We start from the raw sequence: 26,793 nt of genomic DNA, 5'->3' as shown, positions 1-26,793 counted from the left end.
ATGGCGGTCCGCAGCCGCCCCCGCGCCCTGCCGCCAGGTGAGAGTCCCGGCCGCTCTGCCCGCCGCCAGGACGAGCGAGCAGGTCGCGGCACTGCCCCGAGGAGCCGGGGCTGCTCGCTCGAGTCCAGCAGGCTGCGAGGGCGACGCGAGCGGCGCTGGTTCCTTCTCCCCGCTCTGGTTTTCCCCTCCTGGCAGCCCGCTGTGGGTGTTGAGGATGGGGAGAGGGAGGCTCGGGTGTCCCCGGGCTCCGGGAATGCCCGGTGGCTTTCTGACACTCTCTGCCTTTTTCCCCTCTTTCCCCCAGGCAGATGCTGCTTCTCAAGCAGGAGAAGAGCCGAACGCGGCGGCTGTTGAGGCCGACCGCAGGCACACAGGCCGGGGGGGACACGCGGCTCTCTGAGCGATGCAGAAGGGTGAGCAGCTCCCTGGCCGCCTCTGTGCGGAGGTGGTCCCGGGAGGTGCAGTTCGTGGCTGGGAGCTGCGAGGGTTTGGGAGATGTCCTGCAACTCCTGGTGTCTGGCAGTGGTCAGTGTCCATGCTGGGTGTCATCCGGGACTGCACAAAACATATGCTGTGTCGTGTGTGCTTAAGCTGTCAAGAAGACTCCTTAAAAATCCCTGGGCATTTGCACATGGGGCTTCCTTGTTTTCCCAAATATACTTGCTTTGTGGGGCAGGCCCATTTGTGCAGGGACCTCAGTCCTAAGGGACCTGAGGGGGTTTTCTCCCTTCAGAAGAAAGTGCCCAACAGGTTCTGCTCGCTGTGTGGCTGGCCGCTTTATAAGAAAGAACCAAGCAAGGGAGCAACCTTGCTCTAACCATAGCTGAATTGTGCTGGTTTGTGTCACCTCTGAAAAGGAAGTCTTGTGCGGACAAGGATCCTGCACTGCTGTTTCCATCTCCTAGGTTGTGTTAGAAACCAGCATCTCTTTCTCTGCAGCCATTGTGATCACCGAGCAGCCGGTCTCCGTCTCCGTCCCAGTTGGATACTCCTTCGCTCTGCGATGCAGAGCTGAGGCCTGCACGTCTCTCCAGTACCAGTGGTTTTGCCAGCACCAGGTAATGCTTTTACATGGAGATTACCCTTGGGTCCTGCACTCCCAGGCTGGTGGAGTGCACTGCAGCATAACAGGGATGGCTACGGACAAATCTGGTGGGATTCAGGAGGGCAGGAGACAAAAGAGCAAAGAACAGAGGGAAATGGGCTATGTTTGCATACTTGTGCTTCCCTAGGACTTCAGTGTATGCTACATGGGTGCTAAGCTCCTTCTCCCTGTATCCTTCTGGCTGCCGGAGGGGACAAAACCAGGGGCTTTCCGTGCTTCCTGCCCTTAAGAACATCCTTTTAGTGCCTTCTGCTAGCAGTGATAAAAATGGGATGTGGTGCTTACTGCCTCTGTTTTCAGTCTGTCTGCTGCCAGATTCCTGGTGCCACTGAACAGGATTTGCTCATCACTGCACAGCAAACCCAGCTCTACACCTGCAGAATCAATGACATCTATAAAAATGCCGTCTTCTCCAACTGGGTGAAAGTGGAGGTCCATCAGTGTGTTGGCAGAGGTATGAGCATGTCTTCTGGCATCTCTGTTTTATGCTTTGCACAAATATTCCCTATGGATTAAAGTTTGAGGCTGATTGCAACAGTGACCCTTTGAAGTCCTAGGGTCAATATGTCCTCCCAGCTCTAAAATCCTTATCCAAAAGAATTGCTAGTGAAATGACCGTGCAGTTCCAAACTGGATAGCTGTGTAGCTGCTCTGGAGGAGACAGAACCTGTCATGATTCCAATAACCCAGGCTGTTTTTTTACCTGCTCCTCTTGCTGATAACTTACCAGAGATTTCCCAAAGCGATGCTAGGCTGGGTGTTTGCCACTTTGTGTTTGGCAGGTAGACTTGAAGAAGCAGTGTGGTTATTTCAAAACTGGGCAGAATAACTCTGGGCGTGTCTAACCTCTGCATGTTGACTACACCCTTGGCAGGATATGCTGAGCCTCTTCAGGCATCAGGGCACACTTGTGACTAGAAAGCAAAAGGATTTGCTTTGACTTGTCCAGTGGGTGATCTCACTATTGTAGATGTTGCTCTTGAGGACTCCCTGCTCCAAGAGAAGACAGAGAGGCAACTCTAGAACAGCAGCCTTGCTGTGGGGCAGTATCTTTGCGTGCAAGTGGAAACTGTTTTTCTGGCTGTTTGCACAGACTCCTTTATTGGGGAAAAATGCCTTTATTTTAATTAATATCCTGGGAAAGAGAGGACCAACTCTGTTTGTTGCTTCACAGGTCTGCTCCCTCAGCTTTGGCGAGGAGAACCAGTCATCATCCTCAACCCCATCGAGCAGAAAGTCGAAGTAGGGAAACCACTACAGCTGCAGTGTGCTGCCATGGGGGTCCCAGCCCCAAGCTTCCAGTGGTACCGAAACGGGAATGTGCTAGAACACCAGAAGAAAAAAAAACTCTGGGTAATGTAGCCCCTGCACGGTTCCTAAACTGTGCATGATGAGAAGCTCATTGCTGTCACAAGCATGGGATAACCTCAGAGGGCTTGGAAAAACTGCTAAAATATTTATTGTCACCCTGCGTATGGCAGGTCATGGTCCTTATGTCTGGCTCTTATCTGCATTTAAAGGCCCAGACATGCTTTGATCGGTGTGAACGGAGATCTAGAAAATGAGAAAAAGTGGGTAGCCCAATTATAGTCACACATGGTCCTCCCAGCACGGCTTCCAGGGTCAGACTGTGACTGTGATAGAGCTTCAGGGCTGTTGGAGAAGAGAGGGAGGGTTTGGCAGAGTATCCTTGTGTTCTAAAAGCTGAGGTCTATAACAGACAGCATGTGAACTTACTGAGCTGCTTCTAGAAAGAAAAATAATGTAAAAACAGTCATTAGACTGAGTCTTCTCAGGCTAGGTTGTGGTCAACAGCAACAAAAGAGACGTTGAGTTCCAGGAACAGGGTTGTGTTTGGCAAATACTGTCAGGGTAGCACAAGCATTCATCAGAAATAATGTGATTTAACTTTCAATCTGTCTAGATCAACCATGCAAAGGTCAGCGACTCTGGCACGTACCTCTGCTGTGCTTCCAATAGCCACGGAGAGCACTGGACCAACGCAGTGGATATTCACGTGGGTGAGCCGAGCCAACCAACATCTGGTTTGTTACAAATCATCTTTTAGCATGAAAAGTGATTATGGGGCAGAGAAGGGTTTTAGTGCTCTCACTCAGAAAAGCCGGGCCGGTGGACAAGGAGCCCAGGGCAAGTGTTATCCGGGGGCTCCTTCTGTGCAGGGGAAGTGAGATGGGGAGAAGGACACGCAATTCTGATGCTTCCACCTTTGCCTCACCTCATACACTGCTAGTAACAAAAAAAAAAAAAAAAAAGGGCCACTAGTTTTAGATGCCACTTCTCAGCAGAGCATAGTGCAAAAAGCTTCCGAGTGCTTTATGAATGTCATTTAAAAAAATAGCCATGTTAAACAGTAGGTTGTTTACTTTTCTGCCTCGGTTGCTGTCTGGAAAAATACATATGACGTGTTTGTGTGAATGCTCTGTGCTGGGCCCTGAGCAGTAACGTGTCGTGCACTAAAAGGTGAGGGCAGAGGTGGTGCATCTGGGGCCTTGGATATTGGAGAGACTGCTGCTGAACCTGGAAAGCCTCTGTAGCCATAGCAACTCGAGAAGAGGCAACGTGGGGCTCTGCAGAGAAACTGGAGCGTCCTGGCTGCCCTGTGGCAGCTGTCACTGAAACTGCCTGCAAAGCACAATTTCACACCTTGGGTATACTTGAAGCGGTGATCTCAGCGAGCTGCAAAAGCTGAGGACGTGGGTGTCTGTTAGTCCCTGCTGACAGGCCAGAGCAGTGATAAATGGAATTCCTTGATAACAGAGTTCAAAATTAGCGAGGGAAATGGCGTCTGTAAAAGGAAAAACTCAAGTGATCTTCCTGCGTATCTGTACAGCTGCTTAGCCACAAGGATACCACTGTATTCTGTGGTATGACTGAAATCGAAAAGGCTTTCGCATTAAGGGAAGCATCTTGTGGGACATGGAACTACACAAGGGGGTCTTTCTGGTGTCTGGGAGTAGCAAGGAGAAGTGGTGACCTGTGTTGGAGCTGTCAGGCAAGCAGATCAGCATGTGCACGGGCGAGCGTAGCTGGATCCTGGGTACTTGGCAGCTCGCTGTCTGTCTGCCTCAGTTTTGGGTTGTGCGGGTTTGAAGGCGGCTTTTAAAGCACCTCTGATCACCTCATAAGAAGCCTGCCATGTTACACTGTGCTTTCTGATGCTCACTTGGGTATTCTTGCCCTGCTGAGGTGCTGATTTAATAGCTGTCACCCCAGATTGTGCTGTGATCCTTTCCTGAAACTGAGAGAAAGTATTATGTGCTCAGATCTATAGAGCTGGCAAGGGCTGTGTTTGTTTCAGGAAGGTTAAGGCAGCTCAGCAGAGCTGGCCAGGCCCAATTCCTGTATAACCTAAGGGATTTAGGGGAAAAGATGGCTTTCCAGAGCCTTATATCTATTCCACCTTCTGTCTGATGGCTGCTTTGATCCTGTGCCTTTGCTACGCCATGAGACAGGAATAGCACAGGGCAGCATTGCTGACTCTTGACTCCATCTAGAGATTTTTCTCTGCCATAAGTTTCTTCTCTGGCCATTTACATTGCCTGTAAAATCTTTTTAAGCTGCAAATTGGTTATGTATGACTAGGGAGCCTTGTCCACTCTCCTTCACTCCTTGCAGCTGGCAAAACAGAAGAGACAGGTAGCAAAAAAGGGTATCGGACTGGGCTGGGTTGAAAATGTGAAGGCTACAGGCAGCTCTGCTGGAGGCAAAAAAAAAAAAAAAAAGAGGACAAATGGGCTTGTGCTGATGCTTTCTCCCTGGAGCATTAGCAGCACTGTCAGCACTGTGTATCCAAAAAAGGTCCCCAAAGCCTCCAAATCCATGAAATCTATGCAATTAAAAATATTCCCTTTTTTCTTTTAGAACATTTAGGGTTCTAGAGCTTTATTCTGGGCTGGATTATTATTAATAATATATATATATATAAAAAAAAGCAGAAGTTGTCAGAGTAATGATGACTTTTAGAGGCTGTGTGCGAGGAGAGCTCAGGGGATGGGATGCCTGCACAGATGCCTGCTGGGTTTGCTGGCATCAGTGAAATTCCACGCCGTGCTCACTCGGACAGGGAAGCTTGTGGATCTTGTGAAAATGACTCATGTTTGGGTGGCTTTTCTGAGCCGGAACTGCTAAAAGGCAGAGAAAAGCAAAGCAGAGTGTTGAAATGCGCTGGAAATCTTATCTAAAGCAAACAGTCTGCTTCCTAAATGCTGACCTTTCATAGGGAGATGCTTTTTGCTTCAAAGCCAATGTTGTCTGAGTTTCTTCCTCGAGTCCTCCTGTTTCCTTTGCTCTCCCTGCAATGAGGGAGCAGGCAGGTCATCCTGGGAAGAGCAGCAGGGCTGACACAGGCAGTACAGGCTTCCACATGGGCAGCCCTACGCTCCTTCCCCCAGCCTGCTCCTTCTTTGAGCTTTGCTTCCTTGGCCTTCTCAGCTGCTCTCGTGCTGGCACCTTCCTCTCGTGCCTTCATCCTTGACCGTTCACCCTTCTCCTGTGCTGCCCACGTGTCAGTTCAGCTACTTTTGCGGGGCCGGTGCAGGCAGGCTCTTGAAATGAGCAGTCTAGTATCTCTAAGGTTAGTAAGTGGGTTATGTAAAACTGGTCTGAGGAGCAGTTTTACAGTCTGTGTCGCTCAATCAGCTGCGATGCTGCAGTTTTTGATCCGACTTTGTGTAGCTAGGGGGGGCAGGTTTGAGACCTGTGATCGGAGCTGGCATTGGGAACCTGGGTGCTGAGCATGTGCTTATCACTTCTGTCTTTGTTTCCAGGTACGTGTCACCCTGCAAAGTTTTTTGGTGAGTATTGCAAGTCTTTTTTCTGAGCAGTTATTCCCCTGTTTCGAAGTTGAGCTCTAAAGTGGGTGCGAGGACAGGACATAGGAGTGTTTTCTGCTGCAGAGACTGTTTTGTGCCTTTATGCTCACATTGTCACGGGCTCTGCTGGTGCTAGTCTTTGGGCATCAAAGCTGCAAGGCACAGAATGAATCAAAAGCAGAGTAAGAACTTTCCTAATAAGTAATTCAATCTCTGCCTACAAAATGACTTTAAAAGTCTTGTTTGTGTGACACCTTTTTGCCTCCTTTGAAAAAGCTCCTCAGACCAGGACGAAGCTCTCTTCTCCTGTGGCTGCTGAATGCCCTATATCCCAACTAAATATACAAAAAGATTTCATGGATTTCATGTATCCTCAGTCTAACTGAATGAAGCAATACCTTGATCCTTGCTGAGCATTTACAGTTTTGGTGTTTGGTGTTTCTCTTAGCTACAGACAAGATAGCGCTTTTAGTGGGCAACAACCATTACCAGCATCATCCAAACCTTATGGCTCCTGTCACAGATGTATTTGAACTGAGTCTTCTGCTAAAGCAACTGGGCTTCCAGGTCGTGTCTCTTCTGGACCTGAACAAGGCTGAGATGATGACGGCGGTCGGTCGCTTCCTGCAGCTTCTGGGGAAAGGGGTCTACGGTAAGGCCAAGCAGCCCGGCCACCCGCTGAGGCCAAGCAGGCAATAGGCAACGCCAGCTTAACAGTGATTGCTGCTAGGGAAGAGCAGGGATTCCGCAAGAAATGTTTATAACTGCTGCTATATTAAAAGGAAGAAATTGAACTTTCCTTTATGTAGGACAGGGGGGGCCCTGCAGCGCAGTCTTCAGGAGTATTGGGCTTGGCAGGTAAATGCTGTTCAGTTTGGCCAGGTTATGGACAGTCATGATGGGTGTTTCTCTGTTACATGGCTCTGAGTTTTTAACTCAAATAACACGGTCTCGTGCTTCTGTGCGAGGGTTTCAGGGAGCTACTGTGTGGGAGAGGGTGTTTCAATTTTTCTTCTTAAAAGATAGAGAAGATAATTTTAATGTGAATATTGGTGGCCCCACAGAGTTCTTTTGTGAGGGCAGAAACTCATTTCGAGTGTTGCAGCCGGCCACAATTTCCTCGTTTCTCTTTCCTGGTGGTCTAATTTGAGACACAAGCAGCCTTTTCTTTGAATTCCCAGCTGTAGGTGGCTTAGGCTGGAGCTGCTGGAGCTACTTGCATGCTGTCCTCAGTGGGGAGAAAGGGGGGGAAACATTCCTTAAGAAAGAGCCAATCTCGTGGATCTTAAAGCAGGCCTTCAGAATCGCTGGTGAAAGTAGCTTCCTCGGGGATTGTGAGGCCCTCTCAAGGTGATAAAATACCCTGGAAACACCTGGCCAATGGTGTCGTCTTCCAAGCCTCAGGGAGGCACAGCCTCCTTCCTGGGGTGCTTTTTTTCCCCCAGCTCTCCAGTCTGCATGACATTCTAGGATATTCTGATGGAAGACATAAGTGCAGGCCAGGGCCGGTGTAGTGATCGGTGTAAGGTTTGGATGTTGTGCAAAGAATAAGGGCAAGGGCACAGATGACATCTTCATGTGAAGAAATACAGCAACTTTGCCTCCTTCTGGGAATCTCTGACTCACTCGGGGAGGTTCAGCTGGTGCAGAAAGGAAGCACAGGGTTGTCACCGCTTGGGCTGAGTGCATCATCTGATGATAGTTTACTCCTATGATTTCACTTGCAAACTTCCTTTTGTGGTTTCTTTCTGAAATCCCCCTGCAATCTCAGGCATTGCCTCCTTTCTCCCTCGCCAGAGTCCTGTGGCTCTCCTGGGCTCCCTCTGGAGAGCTCACCCACTTCTACCATGGATCCTGCAGGATGTAAGGAGCTGCAGGTCCAACCCAGCAAGTCTGTATCATAACATATGGCAACAAAACGTTTGCTTTACACTGAGATTCCCTTATCTTCCTGAGCATTGGAGGGAGAAAAACAAAAAAAAATTTAAATGACAAACCTTTCACGCTGTCGTGCTTTTTTTTAAAAAGCATTTTGCATTCTTCGCCATTGATCTTTTATGGCAAAATTGACTTTATGCAGTGGCAAGGAAAATATTAACAGCTGAGGTACTGAATCTTAGTAAGCCCTGGGTGTTTGTTAGTCGTAGTGGGTTTTCTTTACAGCTTTCTAAGCTGAGTAGCCTGCTAATGTATTGAGACAGCAGCCATCAGGCCAGTCTGAGCGATCACGTTGAAGACTCTTGTCATAATTGGGTGGCATCCAAACTTACAGTGGGAACTTTGGTTAGTTTGTCTGCTGCTTGCCCCAGGGTTTCTGGATCAGACCTGTGGGGTGCCTTCTTGTGATGCATCTTCCAGTGTTTCTTCAGATGTTTATCTGGCATAAAATTAAAAGAGACAGGGAATAGCAAGTCATTGAAATTAACTTATTGTGTTTAGAACAAGCCAAGAACTCATCATAAGCTCTGTGGATTGGGTTTTCAAGGCCTGAGCTCCAGAATAAAGGTCTAGAAGCCGTTGATGGATTGAAAATTTGGAGAGCTCTGAGATAAGAGATTGCTCCAGTGGCAATCTAGGTCACCTATTAAAACTACGGAGCTCATCAGCATTCTTTTACGCACATCCTGTGCACCCACATAGGTGTTTTGGGCAGGTACCTGCACAAGCAAAGCCATCCCCTTGCCTACACCTGTGTTTTTTTCTTGCTCGGGGAACCCTGAGGTGCCATTTCCTGTGTTGCAACCGCCAAAGCCGAACTCATGAGAACTTTGTGTGGTTGCATGGAGCTGAGCAGAGCTGGGAGGAGAGGGCTAAGTCACGGAAGGCTTTTTACAAGGCTGAAGGGGGAGATGCTGGTGTAACCCCGATGCACCTGTGCACACCCTGGAAATGATGCTGGTGGATGGCCGGGCCACCTTCTTGTCTCCTTCCTGAGCCCTGTATAGCTGATAGGGGTTAGTTGGAAGGGACTTTTGTAGTCCCAATCCTGTTCACTGCAGGACTGTTATCAACTGCTTTTAAGGATATCCAAGGTTGAAGCTACCAGTTGCCCCCCTTGCCTGTTCCAGGGCTTCCTAACCCTGAAGGGAGAAGCCTTTCTTCATGTCTAACCTGACCCTCCTCAGGTTGCCCAATGTTTCCTGCCACCAGTGAGAGGATTTGGGTTTTGCTGTCTCTGTAGGAGACAGCAGGAGCTGGAACCTGCTGTGAGATCCTGGCTTCACCTTCACTTCACCACACTAACCCTGGATCTTGGTAGCCTTTGCTGGCCTTTTCTCTAGTTCTTCCATCTCCATCTTGAACTGATGGCCCTAAAACTGGATGCAGGATCTAAGTGGGACCCCCCCAGGGCCAAGGAGAGGGTGTGACAGCTCCCTTTACCCTGCTGGTCCTGCATCTCCTGCTGTACGTGCAGGCTTTGCTCTGCCCTGCTGGAGCCCCAGCGCTGGTTCCCCTTCAGCGTGGTGGCCACCGTGAGTCCAGGCTTCAGGGCTGCTGCTCAAGCAGTAGCTCCTCAGCCAAAATGATGCCTGGGGGTTATCTGCCCCTATGTAGGACTTCACACGCTTTATTATCGGGCCTCATTTCTCAAGACCTGCACCAACACAGGCTTCCTTTTGAGGCACAACGGTGTGGTATGACTGTGTGTTCAAAATGATCTAGCTACAGCTACCTTTTTTTTTTAAATTCACCTTCCAGAGATGGTGGCTTATCTGCATGAGAACCTGTGATCTCCTCTTACAAGAATGTCCCAAAGCACCAGGCCCCAAACCCATCCTGTATATGTAACCTTCAGGCAAGTGAGGACTCTCCCTCAATGTTATTTCAACTATCCTAAAAAGCCCCGAGTCAAAAAATAATGGCAGAAATGCAATAGAGAAAAAAAGTTGCAAAGGAAATACTAGGAATAGATCGTCATACGTTATTTAAGCTGTGTGCTGACATTTCCTGTATTGTAGCCAGTCCCTGGAACTTCCCCTTTATATTTTGGTATTCAGAAGCTAGTTGTGGATCAGCAGTTTTGTCTCACAAAACGTGGGAAGACAGTGAAATTAAACACGTAAATAAAAAGAAAAACCTTCTCCTTTTCTTAGTCAAAACATGGAGGGGCCTGTTTAAAAGGAGAGAAGAGGAAGAACAACATGTTAGAGAGGATTCCAGCAAAGCTGCTCAACAAACATGAATCCTGGTTTCTGTTTCTCAAATGGAGCTCGAATCGCTCCTGTCTTGTAGCTCACACAGTGCAGGGAGCACTCGATAGCATGTTTGGGTGGCTAAACAAGTCCCCTCAAAGTTAGAACGTGCTTTTATTGAGTTGGTTTTGCTGTCTTAACCTGAGCCCTCTGGGTTTGGACACTATCTCCATTGACACATTTGCGTTGTATTTCTATAGGCAGGGACCATATCATAAGCAGGCCAGGTGATACTTGGCTATGTTCTTTTATTATTTAATATTTCTTTTATGTTATTTTCCTCTTCTCATTTAGAAATGATCCCTACAGGTGGTTCACTTGCATTACGGAAAGCCTGTGATGACTAGCAATTTAATTCTTATTTTTGAACTTTTGTATAAAGCTTTAGTTCTTTCCAAGTGTCAGTTACCTGGACACACCAGTGCCTTGGTCCCATAAAGGATCTCACCTTCATTTTTTGTACCAAACAAAGCCAGAGAGATGAGACCTAGAGGGATTTGTAGCTTTACTACTTCAAAGGCCAAATCAGAAATGCCTGATTCTGATTTTTTCTGAATGATCCCATCTGATATGCTTTTATAGCTTCACAGTAGGGTTTTGTGGCTTCCATTTCAAGTTAAGAAAGTTTATCACTTCTGCAAGTCAAAGCCCACTGTTTCTGTCTGGAGTTCCACAAGAAGAGGAACCCAAACCTTTCAGGCACCTGTGAAAACAGCTGTTGGAGTAACTTTCATTGCCTGAGAATAGAAACCAAAGATGATTTTTAGGTTGTCTTTATAACAAGATGATGCTTTCAGTCCTTCAGTTCCTGCTCCATCCACTGCATCTCTTCCAGCATTGTAAATCAAATGGGTGTCCTGCAAACTCCAGAGGTAAGAGCGGTGCCAGGAATATAGAGAAGGTGGTTATTCAATGAATTTGCTGCTTCCAACGGCAAATCTGACTCAAGCAGTTTCCCTGCTTTTGCCTCTCAGCTGCTTGTTCCCATTTCTGAATTCTAGTTCTCCACTGTCCCATAATTGCAGCATCACAGCCATTTGCGTCATCCTGTCGAGCTGTTTTCAACACCTTTTGGTTCCCCAAGTTGTCTTTCAACAAGTCCTGCAGTATCAGCGCTGGGACGGGCTAGCAAATCACCCTGCAGCCCTTCCCTTGCTTTGGGAAGGCTGCAGCTCACATGAGGATCTCTGCAAGTCGGGAAAGCCCTTCTGCAAATGCAGAGCTGGGGAGCTAAATGGAAGTCAGCAAGAAGCAGCAGCTCCACTGTGCTGGGCTTTCCAAGTGGAAGTTTCCCAATTGCCAAAAACTATTGTTATGATTTTCATGCTTAAGAGTAAAGCCTCAAACCCAGATCTTTATTAGATGTTGAACTTAGGTCCCTGGTCACAACCACCCCTAAGAGTCTGACTCCTTTCCTGCTTTCCAGGCCTGGTAGCTGGTTTGAGATCATTGATGCATGTGGTACATGTATTCAGGTGTCTGTCTTGTTGTTTTTCACTGGTTAATAAGTATGTAACTACAGCTTGACTCTTGAAAATTGAAGGGTGTTTTCCATCACCTAATGCCTTACCAGTCTCTGCTCCAAAACTAGAAAGCTCTGGAGCTTCATATTTAAAAGGTTGTGAATATATCTTTTATCACAGTAGAATATTTCTTTGTCCATTGTCTCATTCTCACTAACAGCCAAACTTTATTTATTTTTAACCAAAACTTTGTCAAGAATGGAACTCCAGGTCTATCCTGCACCAGTATGGCTTCAGGGTAGTATATGGGACGTGGTCGTGGGGAGCTAGTTACAGCCTGCAGGTTTGCATCGTGACTCATCCTGTCCTCATCACATTTCCAGCTTTATTTTACTACGCCGGACATGGATATGAACATTCAGGGAGGAACTACATGGTCCCCATTGATGCCCCACAGCCCTATGCCCCTGAGAACTGCATCAGCGTGCAGAGGATCCTCCAGAAGATGCAGCAGCAGCAGACAGCCCTGAATCTCATCCTTCTGGACACCTGCAGGAAATGGTAGGGCGCTTTTCACCTTTGCTCTCCCAGGATGGGCAGAATGTAGCATTTAGATGGGTCAGGGAAGCATCTACCAGCCTCAATCCCTGTTTAGCAATGTCGCTGTTCAGAGATGTTGCCATTGATTGCTGTCAGCACGTGTCTCTGTTGACCCAACACTTTTGTCACAGGTTTTTCGGACTGGGTCATAAAGTTTCCAGGACTGTTGAGTCTTGCAGGTTCTCTTCGGCAGCCTTCTCAGTTGTGCTCTAGATTCAGCCTTGCAAGTGTCAGATTCTGCCTTTCCTTGATTGTTTTCCTTGATGATTCTTATAAGGAAGCCTGATAGACTGAGGCTATTAGAACAAGGCCTGATGGTCGCCTCGAGTCTGTGCAAGGCCAGCTCTGCGCTAACGTGGAGCGTTCACTGCTGCCCATCGTGAAGACAGAGCAGTTCTGTCTCTACGTTTCAGCCCCAAAACAGCAGCCCCCTTCTCTGCTGCATCTCCAGATGATGCCCCCTGTCCTGAACCACCCAGTCTCACAGCCTGTAACAACATCCCTCTCACATTTCCCTTCTCCCCGCTGTTTGGCCCTGCTAGTGCAGGAGGGCCACCGAGGGCACCGTGCAAGTTTGGTCCCTTCCTGTCACTGTGTGGGACACGCGTTGGTGGCATGCCAGCTCGCCCACTGTGCTTCCTTGCTGACTGACCTTGCACTTGCACTGTACGTGTTGCCCTGTGTGCTTCAGCTGGGCTGTTTAGATCTCTTTTCTCTTGGCTGTGTTTTTATTAATGTCTCAGTGAAAAGAGTGCAACACAGGAGATATTTAGGAACACAATGGGGAAAATAAACTGTGCTACTTTTGTGTTTCTTTCCTTTAAGACTTCTAAAGACTTCATGTCTTGAAGTTGACTTCAGAGGTTGATGCTGAGGTTGGAGGTCAGCATTTTCCCTCTGTCTGTGAAAAAATAACTTCCCACAGCTAATTTTTGAGTGGCAGAAAATTGCTATTTGCTCGTTTTCAGTGAAGTTAGACTGATCCAGTAAAAGCTGTCATCATTTCATTTATTTAGAGCTCCTGCAGTAGATCTACAGGACAGTAAAGACGTGGAGGGCAAAGGCAGTAAAGTCTCCCTTTTCTTCCTGTGGTCCTGGCCAGAAAACCAGGATGATTGAGATGTTGAGAGTGCAGAAATCTTAGCCCTGCCCTGAAAGAACTACCAGCCCCTTGGCATGTTCTAGATGTGGTAACAGAACTTGGGACAAGAACAGTCTGTCCCAATGAGGAACAAGTTGAACAGAGGGGGTGGGAGACCTGCATAGATGAGCAAGGAACTAATGGCAAAACTCAAACAGAAGAAGGAAGCGTGCAGAAGGTGAAGCAGAGACAGGTAACCTGAGAGGAATATAGGGACATTGTCAAAATATGCAGGAATGAGGCTAGGAAGGCCAAGGCCCTTCTGGAATTTAATCTGGAAAGGGAAGTCAAGGACCACAAGAAGAGTTTCTGTAAACTATCAGTACCAAAAGGAAGAGCAGGGAACGTGTGGGCCCACTGAATGGGACAGGGACCACGGTGACAAAGGGCACAAAAGGCAGAGGTGACGAATGCCTTTTTCACCTTAGTCTTTATTGGTGACACCAGCTCTCAGGAATGCCAGCCCTTGGAAGCCATGGAAAAAATCTGGAAAACTTTCTCTTGGTGGAGCTGGTTAAGATTACGCAAACTGGACATACACAAGTCCCTGGGGCCTGATGGGTTCCCCACTGAGTGCTGAGGGAGCTGGCTGATGTCATTGCAAGGCCACTCTCAGCCACCTTTGAAAGCTCATGGCAGTCAGATGAGGTGCCTGAGGACTGGAAGAAAGCAAATGTCTGATCTTCAAAATAATCTTCAATAAGAGCAAGGAGGACCTGCAGAACTTCAGGGCAATCAATCTCACCTCAATCTCTGGAAAGGTGTTGGAGCAGCTAATTCTGGATACCATCTACAAGCACAAGAAAGACAAGAAGGTGGTGGGGAGGAATCGGTGTGGGTTCACAAATGGGAAATCCCACTTAGCCAACCTGATGGTCTTCTGTGATGGAACGACTCACTGGGTAGATGAGAGCAGTGGATGTTGTCTACTGTGACTTCAGGAAGACTTTTGACACTGTCTCCCAAAACATCCCCATAGGCAAGCTGGGGAAGCATGGGCTGGATGAGCAGACAGGGAGGTTGTGATCAGTGACACAAAGTCTAGTTGGGGTCAGTAACCACCAGGGTTTGATCCCGGGTCCAGACCTGTTCAACCTTATTCATCAGTGACCTGGATGAAGGGGCAGAAGGCACCCTCAGCTAGTTTGCTGATGACACCAAACTGGGAGCAGTGGCCGATACCCTGGAGGGCAGAACTGCCACTCAGAGGGACACGGACAGGCTGGAGAGACGGGCAGAGAGGAACCTCATGGGGTTCAACAAAGGCGGTGGGAGGAATAACCCCATGTGCCAGTATAGGCTGGGGCTTCTTCTGCTGCAGAGCAGCTCTGCAGAGAAGGGCCTGGGAGTCCTTCTCTGGAGACAGTCAAAAGGTGTCAGGACAGGGTCCTGGGCAGCAGCCTATGGGTGACACTGCTTGAGCAGGGAAATTGCACTAGATGACCTGTGTCTGTAATGCTGAGACGAGCTTTGCTGAGCAGCGCTGCTGAATCATCACCGCAGCCCATGCCAGATCCGGGGGCAGAGGTTAGGCCAGAAGTTCATCCAGCTGTCAGAGGCGCTGCCGGAGCATTGCACGGCACGCGCAGCTCTGCGGTGCCAGGGCAGCACTGGGGTTTCTGACACGAACGACAGCAGGCTATGAAATAGCTCTGGGGCTGCTGTTTCCCTTCTTGGCATCCCCAGTAGTTTCTGCACTCAGTGAATTTTTAGGGCGCTTCGGGAGAAGGAGGCGATGTCAGATCTGCTCTGACATTTAGATGTGATTACGTGGCTGTCTTTTTTTCTTTCCCCTCTCCTTCATCTGACATTTCTTTCCAGCCCTTTCTCACAGGGAACATGGCACCTCAGTGCAGTAGGTGCTATGCCTGGGCTTGCGATGGATTGCTATAGAAAGCTCTTTCTCCTGGGTTTGCTTTTCATGCAAAACCTAAGTCAGTGTGTCAGCTTAGGAAAACATCTGGATTTCCAAATTGTGCCTTTTGACGCCACTCCTTAAATCAGCATTTTTTTTTCCTATTAAACTGGAATGGATTAATGTTGAGCATTGGAGGTGCAGTCTCCTGTCTGCTTGCTCAACCCTGTTTGAACGAGCAGGAGCTGCGTGTGTGCTAACAGAGAAGGGTCTAGCTTGAAGCTTCTCTTCACCCCATGTGCTGCCATCAGAAATGGCAAGTCAATAAGCAGTACATCCTCCTTGGCCAAATAGTAGCAGATATTTAGTGTCAGTGAAGGAGGAACCACGGACGTGGAGTCTGTGCGTAACCTAGTACCTTAACGTGTAGATCAGTGCTCACTTCGGGTGGATGCAATTGCTTCTTCCAGGAATTTCAGCACACTGCCACCTCAGGCACTGACTGAGGAGAGTTTCTAACACGTGCTGCTTAGGGCAGAAGGAAGACCCCATCTCCCCTCTGGAATGCAGATCAGAATCACGGAATCATTCACTGCAGCCCAGCTGCATGAGATGTGCCACATAAATGAGATTTTAACGGGGGCTTGTGCAAGAGTGAGGAGTGATCAGTCACTGCTCACTGTGTTCAGTCATGGTCTGGAAATGCCACTGCTGAGCATTTGTAGCTGTAGCAACATGTGTCTGTTGGTGCAGTCACGAAAGGCAGGTGCCAGGTTGTGTCTATGCAGCCTACAAGGAAAAGCATCCACCATGGGGACAGCAAGGATCTCAGCTTATTTTGGGATCCAGTGTCCTGTGTCTCCTCAGTCCTGGGAGCAGACATCCCCATTCAGTGTTCATATTTAGAATCATCTCTTTTTCAGCATTTCTCTTCTGAGCATCTTTAGAATATAAGCCAGATGAATATTCACCATTCAGCAGCTTCTCCAGACTTTGCCACCAGCAATTGGTAACCTGCTGGCTACTGGTCATGGAATAGCCCCTTCTGTTCTCCTCAGCTTGCCAGCTTCAGCCCCAGCAAACTCCCCTGGGGCTGAGTAACGCTGCCTGTGTTCTCAGCTCTTGTTCCTGTGTGATTGAGAACATCTCCAAATCACTGGGGTAAGGCTCAAACCCTGGGAGCAACCAGTCCCTTTGCTGTCCAATTTGACTCCAGCCAGATGAGCTCCTGAGCAAGGCTTGCCATCGAGTGCAAGCACGGCAGCATTTGTGGGGGAAGCCGGTCACCCCGGACAGATTTAATGTCCTTGGAAGTAGGTGAACCCATACATGTGCGCAAAGTGACTGATGACCTCGACACTAACTCATCACTTGGTCTCCTCTTCCAGGTACAATCCAGAGTGTGCCCTGTCCCACGTGCAGCCACTGGAGCCCTGGGGCAATACTGTTTATGGCTATGCCACGTAAGTAAACTTTGCCATGGCCATGCCATAATGTGAGACCCCAGCACAGCCCAAATCTGGCATAGCCCTGTCTCCTAACATCCCTTGGTGGCTTTGGAGGCTTGAGAGGATCTTTCTTATATTCCTCCTGGCTCTCCCCCTGCCCCTCTAGCGTTTGCTCTTCTGGTGCTTCTTTCCTTCGCTGCACTGCCAATGGCTGCAGCCATCCAGTCTGACCCCATTTCCAAGGCCTTGTGAGTGGAGTCTTGCCCCACAACACAGTGTATGCCTCTCCTGAACTCACACAACTCATCAATCCTCAGTTCCCTGTGAGGATGGCATTAGCTCCTGTCCTCTGTCCTTCTATTCCTGAGCCTCCTTCCCAAGGCACATGAGCCTCGAGGAGGCTACCTGAAGCCTCCCAAGATGGACAAGAGTGCAAGTCCTGCAAGCTTTTCAGCTGCTGTTACCCACCAGACTGGCAAAAGAGGCCGTGCTCTCCTCTCCCATCTATTCCCTCCGCTTGCTCAAGCCTTTCCCACCCTCACTTGTGCAGTTGCATGAGCAGTTAACCAAAGCTAGACTCAGCCAATATAGCCGGGATGTCAGCAAGCCCTAAGTACCGCAGGGCTTCCTGCCAGTCACAGAAAGGTGAGAACAAGTCAAGAACAAGTCATTTCCTTTTTTCAGAAGTGAAGATGCAGAAGCCTATGAATTGCAGGATGGGGAATTCAGCTCTGGGATCTTCATGAAATATCTGAAGAAACATATTCTGCAGGAGAAGAAAGTTACACACATGCTGGAGGATGTGTTAGAAGGTAAGGTAGTGCTTTTAAGCTAGAGATCACTTATTTCAGTAGCAGTGGTAAAAGAAGGTTTCAGCAGAAAGTGAGCAAAATTAACATCTCTGCAGCCATCCCAGCAAGGGTGAGAGGAAAGATCAGCACCCACGCTCCCTTCTCCCTAAAAATAGAAAATACACTTGTGTATGCTTGTGATCTGGAAGGCAGGGAGGCCTGGCAGTCAAAGAGAGACATCAGGAGTCACAGAGCAGATGCAGTAAGATTGTTAAAGCAGAGAAAAGCCTTCATCTAAATCACTGGTTCCATTCCTTGAATTCCTTAAACACTAGGCGGCACAGGTGAGTCTTGCTTATCCTGCACAACCATGTCATGCCAGAAATGCAGGAGAGGCACAGCAGGACATTCCTCGTGAGAGGTTTTAGCAGCCCGGCAGCAACCTGGCTAGGATGTTCATGCAAGATTTGAAATCCAAGATGAGAAAATTAGGGACCTGGGCGCTCTGGATGCTGTGGTACCCTTAGTGCCTCTACATTTCTCTCTCAGATATCGGCCGGGACCCTTTGGTCACTGGGAAGCAGGTGATGGAGATCAAGCACACGCTGAAGGAAGCCCGGGCCCTCACAGACCCCGTCTGCCCCTCGGGAGCGGCCGCGCTGCGCTGGGGCCGCAGCCACGGTAGGCCTGCAAGTAGTGGCAAGAGCCAACAGGCAAAGACGGAATCTCGCAGCTGTTTGGGAAGAGGTTGCGTGACCTTGGCCTGCAAGAGCAGCTGGGGGGCTGATGAGACCTCGAGGAGTTCAGTGCTGCTCATCCCACTCAATTTTCTCTTCCAGAGATGCTTAATGAAGTAGTGGTGTTCCCGTGTGGGGCACGGGTGGAGCTCCGCTTCCACCAGGTGTTCTCCAATGTGATATACGTGTGTGCCAAGCTGCAGGCACCGCCGTCTCACATCACTGACGTCCGCCTCCTGCTCTGCCGTCCAGCCGTAAGTCCTTTGCGGAGAGGAGCCGGTCGCATTTCCAGTTCCTTCGTGGCTCCTTCCCCCAGGGAGAGGGTTCATGGCGAGCCTGGCGGGGAGGTGAGGTGTTGCTTCGGAGTGAACTGGGAAGAGGATGCATCCAGAAGTGAGGAAGGAGAGGAGAGTGGGAGACCTGGCATGTGTTACATAGGCAGAAGAGTCCTGAGGGCTGGAAAGAGCCGAACCCCTGTGCAGAGGCAGGCACTGAGCTAGAAGAGGGAATCATACACTTATTTATTGCTTGCCAGGCTCATTACTAGGGCATTTAGCCTAGTGCTGCTCTTCACAAGTGTGAGCTCTGCTGGGCCTGGTTGCTCCTTGCTCAGTGAGAGTTCCTTACAGGAGTGGTGGCACCAGTCCCATGCAGTGTCTGCAAGAAAAGAAAAGGGAAGTGACTCTTCCCAGCACGACAGTCCTTGTGCACACTCGTGTGCATGCTCTATCTGCACGAGAGATCCCTGTGTGCCTGCTCTCTCCAGCCCAGCACCAGGTCAGGGCCTCTCTTCTCTCCACTTCACACAGAGCCTGCAGGGGTTGGAGGCAAGAGAAGAGGGCACCCCTATTCTGCTGAGCTCTTCCTTCAACAACCACAGGCTGTATTAGCACTTGTGTTCACTATTGGTCTCAGTCTCCTGAGCTGTCCCTGGTTTGGTGCGAGGACCCCCTTTCCTAATAACCTTGATGCAGATAATCCATTTTTGCCTCTCTGCAAAGTCTTTGTGCTCCTCGAATGCTGCATGCATGTATCAGTGTCCCACAGGCTGCCTGCCACATTCCTTACTCCTAATGCACTGGGAAGAAGAAGACATAATGCTAATTTCTAATGCTAATTTTGATACCTTAAGCTAGTTAATCCTCAGACTCCTGATTTTTTTAGTCTACTGTATTAAATCTGTGCATTTAATCTGCTGGAGTTGATCCTTTCCACGTTCTTCATTTGGAAACAGTTCTGGCTTTTTTGCATGATGCTTTCTTAATACTCTGTGTTATTGTATCTTAATGTAAAGATACTTCCTAACAGTCTTGTCCACTGTTCAGCCACCCCAGCTTCCAGTCTGCATGCCACCTCTTAAGAATTTAATTCTCTTTGCTGCGCCTTTTTATTAACAATCTTCCTCATTTTCTGTAGCTCCCTTGCTGAAGTGTAGCACGACTGTGGTGGATTTTTCAGCCCCTGTTGCTCCTGGAGGGATGCTGACCCTAACTACCTTGTAGTCACTGATGCAGAGCGATGCAGCCGGTGGGAGGTTTGGAGCCTGATCCTGCCCGTTACTCAGTACCAAGCCCGGAGCATCATCTCCCCTTGTGAGCTCCCTAACCGCGCATGGAAATTGTCTGTGGCTGTCTGTGTCTGCGTGCAGGTGTTTGCAACTGCCCCATGCTAGTGCTTGTGGGGAAAAAGCGGGTCCACCTGCTTGCTCCTGCTTCCACACCGGTGCAGGAGGAACGGAGGGGACCGAAACCGGGACCGTGGTACAGACAGATGCAGCACACACTGACCTCCAGCGGTGTTTGCTGAGATGGCAGCACATCTTGGCTGTGCAATTCCCCTGCTCCGCGTTAGGCAGCTGTCCTGCGGCCACCCATGCTGGATTGGGACCCAGCAGCCTTGCCCAGCTCTCCTCGAGGGTGCTGAGGGGCCTGGACAACCCTCTGAGCTGCATTAGCTTTGCCAAGACCCCAGAGCTGGAACTCGAAGCCAGGCAAACATAGGCAAGATGCACAGCGCATGTTTTAACCCCTGCGGAATTAACTCATGGACCCAATTCATTGAGGAAGGAATAGATTTTCCACACTTATCCATCTTTTGCCTGTCAGAGTGATTTGAGCAGAGTCTGGGCTTGCTGAAGGATTACCAGAGATAATAGCAGTGTTTTGGTTTTTGTAGCATAGATCTGTTTCCTTCACTATCCAGTGGTAGTGTTCTCTTCCATCTTGTGCCTTGTCTGGCTTGCATTTTGACTTGATCAGGACTATCTTCAGAGAGAGAGACTATTTTAGGAGCTATTCAGGAAAGAATGATGCTGAGAGTTAGTTCCATTTTTTGCTATGTGCTGCTTCAATGACTATACATACATATGTGTGTGTATATATTTTATACACACATATGTGTATATACATATATACACACACACACAAATATATATGTATAAAATTTTTGTCCTGGATCCCCTTGTTTTCAAGCTAAGTCACTTGATCTGGAGCTGTTTGATCTAATGGCATCTCCAGTCAAAAAAGTTCATTCAGGATATCTGAAACTCTGGGCAAGCCAAAACTCTGGTCTTGCCAATTCCTGAACAACAACTTCATTAAAAACAAACAAACAAACAAACAAAAAACCCCACTAAAATCCCCGCTATGGGGATTTTACTGTAGAAATGTTGATGAATGAGACTAGCAGAAGGGAATAATTGGCTGCATCCACCGTAATGAGATTGTGGTAGTCTTTGGAACAGTAGATTATCGAAGCTGAGAATTTAGCAGGACTTTAACTGATCCCTCAGGATTAGGATTTGGAATAAGGACTTGGTGATTTTTCTTCAATTAACCCCAAATTATTGGCAGTAATTGAGGACTCTTTCAAAGAGTTGAAAATGAGTTGTTGCCTGGAGGAGACATCCCAAGAGGTGCTGTCCCAGGAGCGCAAATCCACAATGACACCTCAGGGCTGCCAAGGATGGGGAACAACTTTGGCAACAGTTCTGCCTGGGGTCCACACTGGTTGGAGAAATGGAAGCAGGGCACAAAACTGTGCTGAGGATATAAACACGAGCTCCAAGCCTTGGGCGAGATCCTCCCTGGCTCCTCTCACTGCTGCTGAGGCTGGAGCACTGGGTCCAGTTTTTGGACCTATGTTTCATGAGAAGTGTACCAACTAAAACACATCCCAAATCATGAAAGGAAAGATTGAAAGAACTGTGATTTTAAGGAAGAGCAGCAAAGGTTGGCGGAGAGGAGACCCCCAAATCCATGAAAGGTTGTTGAGATGATGAAGAAAATAATGGTTTAAATAGCACCAAGGAAGATCCAGGCTGACATTGTCATGGTGAAGAGTGTGAAGGTCTGGGGGAGGATTTGCTGATAGACATTGCAAAGTCACTATCCGTGCTCTAAGAGCAGCTGGAAATGCATCTGTCAGGCATGACATTTGTCACTGGATCTGCCTCATACCAGGGTCTGTGACACCTTTAGTCTTTTCTACCTTAAGATCCGTATCCCAGTGATGACAGACCTCACCTCAGGAAGGGGACAGAGGCTTAGCCAGACAGTCAAGCAGATCAGCAGTCCATGGTGCTTGGTGAATCCCAAATCATTTAATCACGCAGCCACTTAATCCAATAAGCACCCGGTCCCTGTGAGAGCAGGATCTGCTGGATGGCCAATCATCCCTACACGGCTGCACAAGGGACTTGGGGCTTCTCACCGCGGTGCTGAGCGTTTGCACCTTCCAGGGGTAGGTGCTTTGGGAACGGGGCAGAGAAAAACAGCATGTCCAGTTTGGACATTCAGCGCTTGGATCTTGCTTCATCCCAGTCCTGCAGGGTGGTTCATCCCATCCAAAGCTGCACTTTCACTTGTGATGGTATCCAGGTCCTATCCATCCCATCTGTGCAAAGAGGAAAAAAAAAAGAGAACGTGGTTCCTACAGACCACTGAAACCCCAGAGAGGAGGTGATTGGAGAAGTCACAGGCGTGGAGAGGCACCAGGAGAAAGCAAACTTGCAAAAGTTGAAAGACAGATGTGGACAGAGCAATGGGGATGCTAAGGAGAAAGCCGGAAGAGAGGCCTCAGCTCTGGAGAGCAATATGGCATCGGAGAGTGGATGTTGGCCGGGATGGGACCAGCGAGGGTGACCATGAGCATGACTTCTGACCATGGACTGGATATACTAGCAGGGTACTACAAATCTAGCAAGGTTCAAAACGAAATTGGATTTGCGAGAGTCCACCAAAGGCTGCTGAAAGCACCGATACCACCTCTAGCTCCAGAAGTCACCAGTTTTTCCCGCTGTGGGACGGCTGGCAGCGCGGGCTCAGGAACACACAGGGAGGTCACAGCGAATGCTCCAATGCAAAGGGCCGAGGAGAGCGTGGAACAGGGCTGCAGAGAGGCTGGCTGGCGAAGGAAGAAAAGAGCAGAAGAGGGCAGTAGTTGTTGGCAGAAACCGCCCTGCGTTGCGCTCCCTCTCCTTGGGTTTCCCAGTTCAGACCTGTCAAAGAAACCAGGATGAGGCCACCTGAAGCAACGCAACAGGAGGGCGACTCCATCCTCCCTTGCCAGCACAGCTAGTCCCCTTTCTGCCAAGTCCATTCACTGCCCCGATCTTTTCTGGAAGATCTTTCTGCAGTTTCTCATTGTGTTTCTGGCAACAAGTTGCTGAGTTCAGAGAAATGGTCTGGTTTGGCTTTGTATGGAGATATTGCTGTTTCTGCAGCTTGCTCCCATGCCAGAGCAGGTAGGGAGCGATGCTGCAGTGTGTACCCCGAGCACCCTTATGGCCAGGGTGATGCTGACACCTGCAGATCCCAGCTTTATGCAGGGCCACAATGAGCCCATCTGGACCACCCAGCTCCTGTGGCCAAAGACATCCTTGGGCTGGCCAGACCAGGCCGGCAGGAGCTGGAGCAGCCACCAGAGCCGGCCGGCAGCACCACTGCCACGTGCACGGGGTTGGTGGATAACGAGTCCCAGCTTGTCCCCCATCCTGGAGGGCTCAGACCCCAAACAAGTTGCAGTCTGTTTGATGGGCAGGTGCTGAAGGTGATGTGTTTCCTCTTGTTTTCCTAACCCAGGAGAAGGAAGATGTGACCATCCTGCAGGACAGCCACCCAGACCAAGTGGAGTCTCTGCTCGCCTCTGTTTACAAGCAAGAGGAACAGGACTGTGCATTCCAGCTCAGCGGACTGCAGAAAGTTCAGGTAAAAAGCTGCTGTGTGGGAATCTCCACGATTCTCCTGCCCCCTCTGGTAACTGTTATTCCCTCTCCCTGCCTGCTCAAGCCTCGTGTGCCCTCTCTGGTATCCCTGGACTGCATACAGCAGGTAACCAGGAACTTGGCTGACACCCTTCTGTGTTGTAGGGTGCCACCCAGGGGGATGCTCTCAGAGCATCTCTGAGGCACAAAAGCCTGCCTTTCCCTGCTGGTTCACCCTGCCCTTCTACCAAGGTGCTACTGCCAGCACTGCCCTCCTTGCTTGAACCGAGAGCAAGAAGGACTCCAAAAAACACTCAGACTATTAAAGACTGCAGAGGAGGCAGAATCACTAGTCCTGCAGCTTGTCTCTTCCAAAGGGTATCGTTCCCTAAGCAGCAGTGTGTAGCTTGTTTCTTGTTTGATTTTTTCCCCTCTTATCTGGGTCTTGCAAGCTGTTCATGTGAATGAGGGAAGCCTCTCCATGGTCTTGCACCGAACACAATCAAGTTGCAGCCTGAATCTGCCTGAAACAAGCTCAGTTTGCAGAGTACCTTACCTGACTTAATGTAGGGCAGTTCTTCCAGCCCTTGCTTGTTCCTAGACCCTTTCCAAGCATCCAGCATTGCTTTTCAATACCCACATGGGATCTGGACCTGCACTGCCCACTAGACATGGAGGGAAAATCTCTCCTCCTGCTCCATCATCCATATCCCTGCTTTGTACAGCCAGGTGTCTTGGGCACATCCCTGTACTAGGGGGTTGTGTTCAGGAATTTGGCTGCTATTAACACGTTCCTTTCTGATTTCTTCACCAGCTTTGTGAAGGTCTAAAATAGCACTAGACTGAGAAGGGATTTCCGCAGAGCTCTTGCTCTTTTAAGCTACTAGTTTGTAATGTGTGATGCACATTTTATTTAAGTGGTCCCTATCCCTCCCTTTGCGTGCCCAGCTCTCTCATGCTTTGGCCAGGATGGACATCCCTGCGCTCCTCGCGTGGGTGCAGGTTTCCTGGGCACAGTCTCCACTCCTGCTCCCCTGACCAGGCACCTTGAGAGTTATGAAATGCAGAAACTGCTGCGGGGCCCCAACCGTCATGAATATGTATTAGAGCTCATTTCCTCTGGCAGCAGCATTGCACCAGCACACCACAGCATGGGGCTGTGAGCCTGCAGAACAGCCAGCCGAGCCTGGAATTTCTTGGCACTGGTTGTAGAAAAAGGGGAAAAAAAAAAAAAAGTTCTGCTTTAAGTCTTGTTCTCTGATTCACTCGATGTTCTTTGCTCTCCTCCTCCAGACAGACGTGCTTCTGCAGTTGGATTTGCATTACACCCAGCTAAGCACAAAGCAGAGGACTTGTGAAAGCCTGCAAAAAATCCTCCAGAAATCTCTGGTAGCACAGTTGTTCAGCCACAGAAATTCTGTCCCGCCAAACTACCAACAGACTCCAGTGTCCACAGGCAGCCTGTGCCTCAGGGACACGTCCACGCCGAGCACAGGCCCCTGGGCTCCTCTGAGGACAGGCTCGGAGCAGAGTTTGCCACGCAGCAACCCCTCCAACTCATGCAGTGAGCCAGAAGAGAACGACGAGAGCAACCTGGGCGAGCTCTGCTCGGCGCTGCTCCGGGCTGGCCCGGGGCAGGACTGTCCCTGATGCCTGCAGACTGCTGTGACCAACCTGGGGACCATCTTTTGAAAAGGCAATAGTCATTCCAGTGCTAAATATGACAGAAGTCTTTGGATGCCCTCAGCCTCAGCGATCATGCTGGCCAGATGCGGCTGCAGGTGGCTGAGGCTGCTTTTGGAAAGGCCTCTCCCATGTGCAACATGCAGGGCCGAAGCCCACTGGAAATAACCTCTGTCCTGCAAAACGTTCTGCGCTGTTGGGAACATGGAGGAGTAATTGTCATGTCTAGCAGAAGACAGGGCCACCCTTCAAGTCATAACATTTCCAGACAAAACCTAATATTGCGTATAGTCAAGGGCATTGGCTGATGTTTTGATGTTTTGTGCTAAGTGAGTGCCTGGAGGAAAACATTACAGCATTAAACATAGTGAGGTAGGATGCCCGTAAACACTACAGGCCTGTGCTACAGCAGGGACGCGGTCCAGAAACCCAAACACAACTGCTGCCTCTCATCACTCTTGTACAAGTGACGCAAGGAGCTGACGAGTGAGCAAGATAATATGTGAATGTATAAGCTTTTCCCCAGGTGGTTTTCTTTCCTTGCCAGTCCTGCCTATGTAAAAGCAGATGTTAAATTATGTGTTTATGTATTTGGGAAGAATGGGTTTGTAATTTCCTCCTTGCCAGAGAAAGGAGGTTGAGATGTCCTCTTGAACGCATGTTTACAACACAGGCTGGTTTTCCATCAGCAGTAGCTCCTGGTTCATGCTTCCACCTGCCTCTTCTAGCATGTTACAGTCATAAAAGGGTGTGAAATCCGGTGTGGTCCTGAGTTCCCATCAGATACAGAACCTCCTAAGCATGGAGAGGACAGGATGGAGAAAAGAGAACCTCAAAGAATTTATTAGTACTTTTTTTTTTCTCTTCAAAATGTCCATGTCTGTGTGCATTCCCCTTGGGCAACCTCAGGTCCTACGTTTCATGCAGAACCAGCTGTCCAGAGAGAGCCAGAGGTGAGTGGGGACCAAAAGACAACCTGAGGAGGTGCAGTACTCCCAGCCTGATTCCCTACTACTTGTTTAATAAAGGTTTTGGCATAGCACCAGCTGATTACTCTGCAAGGGTAAGGAGGGGTGGCAGATGGTATCAATCTAGTGTGTGCAACAGATGGACAGAAATGCCATCCTTAAATTAACACAGAGCCTGCATTCCCTACTTCACATTACAAGGCAGAGGTAGTTGTGTTGTCTTCTAGATGTGCTTGCTTGCCACCTCCCACTATAGATGCTATTTACAGTTGCTTGTAGCTGTCAAATTGTGTAAGTTTGACGTGAATTTTTCCATGCCATCTCATGCCATTTTCTGGCCTTTCCTACAATAGCAGCACGTGAATTGCAACCTTGTGAGCTTCCTTTCATTACAGAACAGCAACTTCTTGATGCACCTAGCACCTAGAACTGCAAGACTCAGGAACCGCAGGACTCGGGAATGGCTTTTTCGTCCTTTTTCCCTAGTTTTTGGAAGTAGCTTCACATATAGCCAGCAAAGGTTAGTTGGCCATTCCTTCCGAGTGGAGGAAGGAACTTCCCAGCAGGCAGGTTCTCTCCTGCAGACATGGATGGAGCAAGATGATCTCTTGACCTTATCTGCTCAAAGAAGTTCTCTTTCTCTAAAATGCAGTCATTAGCTGAGGATCATTTCTGAACATACTGGAATACAAGGAAGTGGCAGTCTACCTCCTATAGGCATAACAGGACCACACACAAGGTGATAATGGAAGACACTGGACTCAGGACTAGCAA

The 26,793-nt window shown here is 49.0% G+C and overlaps 1 protein-coding gene across 1 annotated transcript; it reads left to right on the top strand.

Moving 5' to 3' along the window:
• LOC104580192 (mucosa-associated lymphoid tissue lymphoma translocation protein 1) lies at positions 1-25,046 on the top strand. The gene is made up of 14 exons (XM_088538201.1): positions 1-37; positions 940-1,058; positions 1,406-1,559; positions 2,280-2,458; positions 3,030-3,150; positions 5,893-5,919; positions 6,386-6,589; positions 11,977-12,154; positions 16,578-16,652; positions 17,322-17,449; positions 17,978-18,109; positions 18,268-18,419; positions 23,247-23,372; positions 24,662-25,046. Exons 1-14 carry the CDS (start codon positions 1-3, stop codon positions 25,016-25,018), a joined length of 1,989 nt encoding a protein of 662 aa, XP_088394327.1. The 3' UTR covers positions 25,019-25,046.
• Positions 25,047-26,793: the final 1,747 nt, after the last annotated feature.

The sequence above is a fragment of the Tinamus guttatus genome, unplaced genomic scaffold (assembly GCF_059628265.1).
Source record: "Tinamus guttatus ecotype Peru unplaced genomic scaffold, ASM5962826v1 Tinamus_guttatus_pri_ptg000942l, whole genome shotgun sequence".
Classification (NCBI taxonomy): Eukaryota; Metazoa; Chordata; class Aves; order Tinamiformes; family Tinamidae; genus Tinamus; species Tinamus guttatus.
The sequence above is the reverse complement of the archived record's forward strand: the minus strand, read 5'-3'. Positions and strand labels throughout refer to the sequence as shown.